The sequence below is a fragment of the Scylla paramamosain genome, chromosome 7, assembly GCF_035594125.1.
Source record: "Scylla paramamosain isolate STU-SP2022 chromosome 7, ASM3559412v1, whole genome shotgun sequence".
In the NCBI taxonomy this organism is placed as follows: domain Eukaryota; kingdom Metazoa; phylum Arthropoda; class Malacostraca; order Decapoda; family Portunidae; genus Scylla; species Scylla paramamosain.
The window spans coordinates 10445001-10455000 of NC_087157.1; the positions used below are offsets into that span (position 1 = coordinate 10445001).

At 33.8% G+C, this 10000-nt stretch overlaps 1 protein-coding gene across 3 annotated transcripts in view; it reads right to left on the reverse strand.

Moving 5' to 3' along the window:
* LOC135102058 (F-BAR domain only protein 2-like) overlaps positions 1–10000 on the reverse strand; it is a 56610-nt gene that overhangs the window by 1516 nt on the left and 45094 nt on the right. Inside the window, exons 16-24 of one of the 3 annotated variants that reach the window (XM_064006716.1) lie at positions 9717–9797; positions 9187–9329; positions 8557–8637; positions 8243–8445; positions 6773–6928; positions 5564–5696; positions 5184–5386; positions 4841–5070; positions 1–3616 (exon numbers count right to left, since the gene is read on the reverse strand). The exon at positions 1–3616 is cut by the window's left edge and continues 1516 nt beyond it. In XM_064006716.1, the coding sequence (XP_063862786.1) occupies positions 3555–3616; positions 4841–5070; positions 5184–5386; positions 5564–5696; positions 6773–6928; positions 8243–8445; positions 8557–8637; positions 9187–9329; positions 9717–9797 (1292 nt within the window). In that variant the 3' untranslated portion in view covers positions 1–3554. Of the gene's footprint in view, positions 3617–3687; positions 4540–4840; positions 5071–5183; positions 5387–5563; positions 5697–6772; positions 6929–8242; positions 8446–8556; positions 8638–9186; positions 9330–9716; positions 9798–10000 lie in introns of those variants that run through there. The other 2 variants (XM_064006717.1, XM_064006718.1) reach the window with 2 other exon arrangements.

A 10000-nucleotide genomic window follows, 5' to 3' on the forward strand; every position in this document is an offset into this window, starting at 1 on the left:
CCCAGAAAGTAGTGATAAAGTGACCAAAACAGAAGATCCTCCTGTTGTTCTTGTCCACTCGCTCATCCTTCTTTGTTCTAGTTCCTTTCCCTAAACCCCAACTCCTATTACCCCAAATACTCCAACAGTCAATCTTGCCATTTCTGAGTACTCCTTCCACACTCACATTCTGTACCTCTCTTGCACATCTTTGTCATCTTACAATCTCAGGCTGCTATGTTTCAATTCAAAAACTACAAAACTTAAATTTTGTTGAAGCATTATATGCTGAAATTAGGTTCATCCTGTGAGCCAAAGCATCTTTTATATTGCAAATTATGATATGTATATTCTCATAGATAATTTTTCTAAAAATAAACACAAAATAATGAAGGAAGCAAGAGATAAGAAGAAACTTTTGAGGGACAAAGTAACAACCAAGTGTAATAATCATCCAGAGATTATTTGGTACTAAACAAAAAGTAAAACTGCAAGTCTTACAAATACATATTTCATTTTGAACTTTGACATGACATTTTTTACTTTACTACAAAGCAAAAATTCGTCCAGGAATGTTTTTAATGTATTGTTAGGAGAAGGTCTTTCATGTATGTGATGGAATTAAATTACAGACTCATAAATCTTAAATTATAAATACAAAATATACATTAATAGCTATAATGTAATAAAATATGTACTAATATATTATTCATATTCCAAAAAATCATAAAGTCATCTGTCACAAATTCATGGTTTATACTAAGTGAATGATGATAAGTATATTTCATACCATTCTAAGACATACAAGTCGCCCATCATTAATCCAGCATAACTGGGACTTGTAGGGTGCCGAATTAGAGATTTTGCCAAATTACAAAGAGGTTAGTTAAGAATACACTTAACGCAACAGTTAATCACCTCATCCTACCTTTGAAATACCCCATCAGTCATTACAAGTTGATTAATGAGTGGGGCCATACCAATAACACTTTTTCTGCCTATACAGAAGCAGTACAAGAATAACGGAAGCAGGGAGTGGATGACCTAAGAACCACTTCAAAATGAAACAGGTCACAAAAAAAATAAGTTATATAAACAGCTGGCATCACTTCCAAAAACAGGGAAGCTATTCCAGTTTGTTTTCCTTCATTTATTATTAAACCTGATCAGTTTTAGCTCCAGCCATGGCTCTAGTGAATAAAGGAAATGCTTCTTTTTTGCATAAAGCACAAACACTGTACATTATCCATAAAAGATATGGTTGAACTTCTGAAAAAGAAACAAAGAAAAATGGGTCAGTTTCTTTTATTAACAGTATCAGCTGTACCGATACTGACAGTATTGGAGCAGCCAATACTATTAGCAAAAGAAACTGACCCATTCTTCTTTCTGTTTCTTTATGTCATAAACTGTCAAAGACCCAATGCTGTATAATTCACACAAGCTTCAAACAAACACACTGCTGTCAAGTTTTTTTCTGAAGTTCAAGCATACCTTTTATAAATAATGCACAGTGTTTATGCTTTATACGATGAGAAGCATTTCCTTTGTCCACTGGGGTCATGGCTGGAGCTAAAACTGAGCAGGTTTAATAACAGATGCAAAAAAATTAATTGGAATGGCTTCTCTGTATATGGAAATGATGCCAGCTGTTTATACTGCAAGTAGTTTCTTCTTGTGACCTGTTTTGTTTTATAATACTTCTGTTATTCTTGTATTGTTTTTGTTCCACCATTTCACTGCTTCCTCAATTTTTTTTCTAACTCTGTATAAAAAAAAATTGTAAAAATAATAATAATAATAATAATAATAATAATAATAATAATAATAATAATAATAATAATAATAATAATAATAATAATAATAATGTATTTTAGCATTTTTCTAACAAGCACAAGTGGTAGCAGGTTGGTGTGGCAATCCAGGAAATTTGAAATTACACTAGCCAAAATTAAGGCTGGATAAGTGATGGAGCCTGATTTGTGATTGCCAGATTAGTGATGGTCGACCCGTGTAAGCATTCATATAAACTAAGTAGGATACAATTCATGTTCACATATACAGTATTTCAGTGAGAAACATAATAATAAAAAAAAAATAAATAAATAAAATAAATAATAATAACAATAATAATGATAATAAGAAAAATATTAATTACTACACAAAATGGCAACCTTGCATGTCCTTTGCCTTCCAATCTGGCACCATCACTGCATCAAATGCATACCCTGAGTGCCTTCACAATGTCTTGATATTATTACACCTTACAAAAGGCACCTCCTTATAATAGCCGAGCAGCTGCTTCTTTTTTCAAACTAAACTACTTGTAGTCAACTCCTTGCTTTATATTAGAAATAGAAATCTGCACCATAACAAAGACACGCGTCTTGCCCTCAAAGAATAAAATGAGCTGTAGTGGACTGTGAACGTGTTACACCATTATTTACTGACATATATATATATATATATATATATATATATATATATATATATATATATATATATATATATATATATATATATATATAATTTCATGGAACATATTTGGCCCTAGCTATAGAATTGTGGATTCCATGGCATATGTAAATCAACAATGAAATACTGAGCATACTATGATACCACTGGAAGGTAATCTGAAAAAATCACAGTAAACAGACTAAGAAATCAATTGTTTTATATTATTCCTAACAAAGTAATTATATAGGTCATCAATGAAAAATCATTAATGTTGTTTTTTGCATTCAAATTAGGAAAAAAACATCACTTAATAAAAATATACTTGAATGAAAACAAAATCAATAAATATTAAGACTTATAAATACAATGCATGATAATGAAATTCGTCAACAGACATGTAAATTAAAATATCTTTGGAATCTTAGTCCTCTCTATGAAAGGAAAATATAATATAATGTGTGTGTGTATATATATATATATATATATATATATATATATATATATATATATATATATATATATATATATATATATATTCACACATATGAATCATATATGTTATTTTTTTGCTGCTACCAAAAGTTCAACAGCCAAAATACTGGCAGTGCCTCTAGATCCATTTTTCTAGTCCCACTAGAGGTGTTCAGTATAGTCAGAAGTGTAGTGAAACTACAATTTCTACTCAACAATTGAAGGATATCTTCATTTCTTCTTCACTATTAATCAAACATTAAACTATAAATATTGTAACAACCACTTCACTCCACTTTTTCATCTTCAAAAACCTGAGAACAATACACTTTCCAGTGGTCAACAAAGAAATGACTCAAGACAGTTTTTGTTTCAGGTTTTGTAACAATTCCTAAATTCAAAACAATTTAGAAGATAACATCAACAAAAATTGATAGTATAATAGAATAAGGAGTATGATGTAGAAAATAGGTTGCACACTATGTTTCATTTTGTGAACACTGTATGTATTTTTATCTAAGAACATGCAGTTTGTTCAGGTCCTGTATTCTGGCAAAAGAAAAAAAAATAATAAAATAAATAAATATATATCTTTTAAAAATTGTTTTACACTGGCTGTATAGAAAATTAATATACAATACCTAATACTAGCTGGGTATTGAGCCATACCGTAATCTTAACACAGCATCTGCATCACATATGTACTTGCCTGTGGGAAGGAAAAAGATATCAATAGTTCATTTATTGTGGAAATTTAAAATGGATTCCCATTTCCCCCAAAAAATTCTTTGCCAAAATAAAGATGGAAAACATCTTAAAACATTCTCACACCTGCTATAGATTTCTAGCCTCACCCATATTAGGTAACATTCTACTTTAATCAGGGAAATCATAACAGTGGCAGATGATCACATCATATAATATTCTCTGTCTTTTCACAAGGGTCACCTGATTCAGAATACAAAAATGAGCATAAACACTCTTGCACACAGACTCACCTTGTTTTTATCACACATCATGCTGCTTTTCACACCAAGTATTATCTAAATTTATCCTGTTTCTATCACCAACCCACAAATGGGGATCTAATCCTTTAAAATGAGTTTCTTACAAGTTTATGATCCAAGTTGTTAGAAAATGACAACCCTACACATCAATTTTCTTCCATCTCTTAAATACTTATTATTCTGAATTCTTAGTTCAGTTCTTTCTGAACATCACTGTCTTCTCCATCCATCTTCAAGTTGTCAAGATTTTTGTGATAATTTTTCTCTCTACTGATGATAGGATATCTGCTCATTACACTTTATGTTTTGTCTGTCATGCTTTTCACGCTGTACTTGTTCATGCATGCTTCTTTTACTAGTAAGCCATAGTATATCAATGACTGCTGTCAAGTACCTAGCTTCCTAAATATGCATAAATCCACACAAACTTCAACATTGCTTTATACCGACATATAGAACAAAACAAAAAAAAAAAAAAAAATTCTTACTTTTGTCATGCTTTTCATGCTGTACTTGTTCATGCATGCTTCTTTACTAGTAAGCCATGGTATATCAATGACTGCTGTCAAGTACCTAGCTTCCTAAATATTCATAAATCCACACAAACTTCAACATTGCTTTATACCTGTAAAAAAAAAAAATAAATAAATAAAAAAAAAATCTCAAACTTTCTTACTTTTGTCATGAGAGATATACATTTCTTCCTTCATACTTCCCCTGAAAGTTTCCCAGTCCTCAGCTCTTTCAGGTGACAGAACATACTACTGAAATATCTAAAGTTATCTGTATGTACACCAGGATGGCATCCCCAACAAAGTGAAACTATATCAAGGCACCCACACTCAAACTTACATTCATAATTGCACACACAAGCATTCCTTAACAAATAAATAAAAATTACAACAGTGCCCTTAGCCTAGTCTCACCTGAAACAAATCTCTTCTTCACAAGTGAAACTCGATACCCTGAGCCAAGAAGATTGAATTCCAAGCCTGATATTGTTGTGCCTTCACAATTGAACTGTGTGGAGACAGTGGCTGGTGTGGATGGACCTGCAGCCACCTCAAACTTTCCCCTTAAAGAACCAACACCACTGTTGGTTGAGTGCTGGGACAGTTCTGTTAGTTTCCATACTGCTCTTTGCTGGTCTTTTAACCTGTGTGGATAAAACTATTGTGAAATTTGAGGGGGCATTTAATGAACAAACAAATAATAAACATGAAAGACAATTGTATCTGAAAATTGCTTTTTAAAATCTTATTTCCTTACCATTGACCTTGAGGTTTGGATTGCATGTTTTTTACAATACCATCCACGGGAACCATAACATTTACATTCAGCAAGGGAGACGGGGAAGCAATAGCATGAGGATTGTACTTGTAATCTATACGAAGGTCAGTGTGGTTATCTTCACACTTCCAGTATGAAACTAACTGGAGTGGTGAAGAAGTTGCTCCATTTAGTGTGTTCACCTGTGAAAGTCAATGATGATATAAATATTTATTCATTATCATGTTTAATTTTTCTTTCCCAGCATCTTTTTTGCCATCCTCTTCACCTTACAAATATTCTCTTCTTACGTTAGTCAACCATCCTACCTCTTGTTGAGTGTGGGCATGTGCAGCTAGCTTGCATGATGCTTTCCTTACCTGATATTTGATCATGTCAACATTGAAGTAAGATGCAGAAGGGTTGCCTTCGGCTTGTTTTCTAAGAAGTGATGTAAGTGCATTCATGTTGAAATTGAATATTCCATAGTCTGAAGTTGATTGTTCTTCATCCCTACAAAGAAAATACAGATCTTGAATGAAAAATAAAACTAATCTTGAAGAAATTAAAATTTAGATGGGCTTGATTAACAAACAAATAACAGCACCTGCTTTAACAGTTAAACCTTTAAGCCATTAGTGAAGTGTCCAATATGGGTGGTCAAGCATAAACACCAAACCTTCCATACAAGAACTGCATCATGAAAGGATATTCTGAATGGGAATAGCAAATTAAAAATAAAGATAACAGGTGTGATAAGAATTATGAGTAATAGGAAGGAGAATCTGATCAAATGGATGCACTGGATATCTAAGTTAGCATGGGAAGAAGGAAGTGTACCTCAAGACTGGGCAAAGACTATCACTGTTCCAGTGCATGAGGGGAAGGACACTAACAATGATTATGGGAATTATAGCAAAATTACATCTATGAGTCTCTTAAGTATTGATTTTAGTTTATGGAAATATTATGACTGAAAGAGGGCAAAAGATCACAGAGTTAGGATAAGTGAAGACCAACAGAGGATGATGTGTGGATCAGATTTTCAATCAGGATGGCAGCTGGAAAATTAAAAGACTATGTTGATGGATGTATAATACCATTATAAAATGGAGACTCAACAAGTGAACTGAGAATAAGGTTAAAATGATGAATATCAACAAGGTAATGAGCAGGTACTTTGCACTCCTTCGTCCATGTCAACAGAAAAGAAAGAAATGACCATGTTAAACATTTTCAAATAGAAGACAAATTGTCAGAAGGTAACTCCTTAAAGATTCAAGGCAAAGTCCTATGGAATTGACCTAGAAGCCCAAGGCCATGTTTCACACATGTTTCACATAACTGTGTTGCTTGGTAAGCTGCAATAAGGTCACAAAAACTGACCCATGCAAACAATCTCCCTTTCAAATAATTGTGATATTGTACATAAGCAGAAAATAAAAGGAGTTCTACAACTTTAAAAAAAAAAATTAGATAAATAAATAGATAAAAAAGGATGAAAAATATAGTGACATCTCATGAAAAATAGATTATCTACAATTAAAAAGCCATAATGATTACAACAAGCAAATTTTCAGCACACTAACATTGTTATTAGTTGCTTGTTGGGCAGCACATTTGTGATTTTAGCTATATTGTTGACCTTGAAGGAGAGCTGAGCTGGTGATGGATTATTGGCCAGAACACCAACAATGCCAGCAGGAAACGACACCATCATCTCCCCCGTCACCTTTACCTGGCACCTGCAAACACATTAACATAAAAAACGTTGTCATTATATACTAGTCTATTTATTTGTACATACACCTAAATGGATAGTTCCACTCTTTAAACACAGTAAAATAAGAGAATTACTGTATTTGATGGCATATACTATGCACCTTTTTCCCAAATTTTTGGTTAAAAAAAATAGCCCTGTGTCCAATATGCAAAGTTAAGACCTCCCATAGGCTAATCTACTCCCTGATGCTCACTAACCTAGCTTACAAATAGTACTTCTACCTACCCTTACTCCATGCATCATTATTCTATTGCTGGTACTATTATCATTACCAGTGTTTTTACTTTAAAAATTAATTATCGAAAAATTAAAGCACTCTAACCTGTAAGGCTGTAACATATGTTTATAAATATCAGCTGATCGGAACCCTGACTTGGTGCCAGCAGCCATTTGACGGTGATCATAACATAACACACCAACACCCTCACAATTATGGCAGCAGAAGGAAAAAGATCGAGATACACAATCTTCTACAAACTACAAGTGGTAGATTATGCCAAAGAGCATGGCAATAGAGCAGCAGCAAGGGCTTTTGGGCCACCACCTACAGAAAAAATTATACGTGTCTGGCAACAGCAAGAAGACCAACTGAAGAGCGCAAGGAAAGGTAAACATAACCTTCATTGCCCAGGCCCACATTGGCCAGAATTTGAAGCTGACATAAAAACGTAGCTGATAAATGAGAGAAATTCAGGGAGAAGTGTTTCTACCAAAATGATAAAACATGAGAACAAGAAAGTAGCAGAACAAGGAATACAGAACTTTGCAGGAACAGAAGGTTGGTGTTACAGGTTTATGAAACAGCAGGGTTTATCAATGCGTACAAAAACATCTATTGCACAACAAATGACTGCTAATTATGAAGAAAAAATATTAGAATTTCATAGATTTGTTACAAATGCATGAAAGAAAACTTGTTTTGAACTGGGCCAAATAGGGAACATGAACAAAGTTCCACCCACATTTGATGTACTATCCAACAGGACTGTGGCTGCCAGAGGGTCTAAAACGATCTCAATAAAAACCACTGGCCATGAAAAGACCCACTATGCAGCAGTTCTAGCCTGCTGTGCTGATGGCACAAAACTGCCACCTCTCTTGATATTTAAAAGAAAAACTCAGCCTAAATACACTAAAAACTTTATTTCCTGAATCTGACCTGCTGAAATAGGGATGCATCTTATATGTCCGTGTGTCCTATATGCCATCAAATATGGTATGTAAAATGTATATTACTACAGCACATAACCAATGAGCTACTTTGTTTACTCATTACCTAGATTCATCAGTTCCCCTAAAGTAAGCATGGCAGAGTTCTTGAAATGCAACAGCAAGAGGTATTGTATCAGACAAGCCTATGGTGAGGGGTGAAGGACCACGAGAGGTGCCCATCATGCCTGAGGTTCGGAACTCCAGACTGGAGACGGACTCAGCTCGGGGTAGTACAGTGGAGGGACTCTGGCGACCTCGTGCTGGACCCTGAGGGAAAAATGATGAAGAAAAATTAATATGAGAAAGATTGATGAAGAGATGGGAAAGATAAGCCTTATAAATCACTTTTGGCCTATAGAATATTTTCTCTGCCCTTACCATGTGATTTTTTTTCTTTTCTTTTCTTTTTTCAATCTTGGCAAGAAACATTACTGCAAGATCATCATCTGCCCTGTTGTCCTGAAATCCACACTGCTGATATATTTATAACAAACTACATAAAAATATCAGCTTTTACTTTGTGTTATGCATCTTCCACCACCATTATTAAATGTGTGGTTACTGATGTATGTACACTACTGTCCATGAAATGTTTACTTGTCAAAATAACTCCCCATCTTGTGGGAAAATTTTTTCCTTAAATTTAATTAGAGGTTCTCTCTCACCATGAATGAAGTAAAAGTATGCAATATTTCCCCAAAAGTTATCACATAAATTCAAAACACATTAAAATCTACTTGAGAAACTGTTTAATCTTTGAGATACTGTCTTCCACATAAAAAAAAAAGAACTTACAGCAAGGTCAGCAGTGGTAGGTTTGTATATGGGGTAGACCACCACAACCATAGAAGGCAACACATAATAATATAAATCAATAGCTGGTAAGAAATATATACAGATACCAATTACCTACATCATACTAATGTATGGAAACCGACATATATAGTGTTTATAACTTGGATCTTTACATAAGTAATATCTTTAGATGCAAGAGTTATAATGATTTACTTCAATGGATTTCCGTGAGGGAGGTCTTGGAATAGCCATGGTTGGCGTAGGAGTTGATCCCCGACTGGAGGAGCCTCCCCCAGTCCTGGGTGGCAAGGCTGGAGGAGTTTCTGGTTCAGTTTCATTCAGGATATCACTGAGTTCTGAAAAAAAAAAAGATAACAAGAATAAATAAGCATTACTAAAATACAATAGCCACTATACAACATCCTTAACTTACATAATTAGTCTAACTTATCAACCTACTGTGCACTGAAAACTGCATTCATGGAGACATGTGAACACTGTAAAGAAGGTTTCCTTCATTACCTTACCTTACTTTCCATTACCTTAATTATGTATGCATGCATAATATGTATTCACATATTAATATCTAAAAATAAATAAATAAATGAAAAAAATAATTAATTCATTAAAAAGAATACCTTCAGGGAATAAAAAAAAAACAGAAGTACACAAAAATTAAATAACCAAAATCACAATAAATGCAAAAGCAACTTAAACAACTAAAATACTACAAAAAAACTGACCTGCATATCTATCAGCACGAGGGGGTGGAGCTAGAATGGGAGAGGTGACAGAGGTGATGGAGGGAGCTGGGGATGAGACGCCTGCAATATTAATGTCTATGTACTTAAAGAAAAAACAGCATACTCAGGCATGGTATAATCTACTGGAAAGCATTTACAATAACTGGTCCACTAATAAGACTTTCAGCAATTACTGTATGTAAATCAAATGCCAAGCCTTGCTATGACTACAAAACGTTTACAAATAAGATATACAGTACGTAGGATTTTACACTAAAATGCCT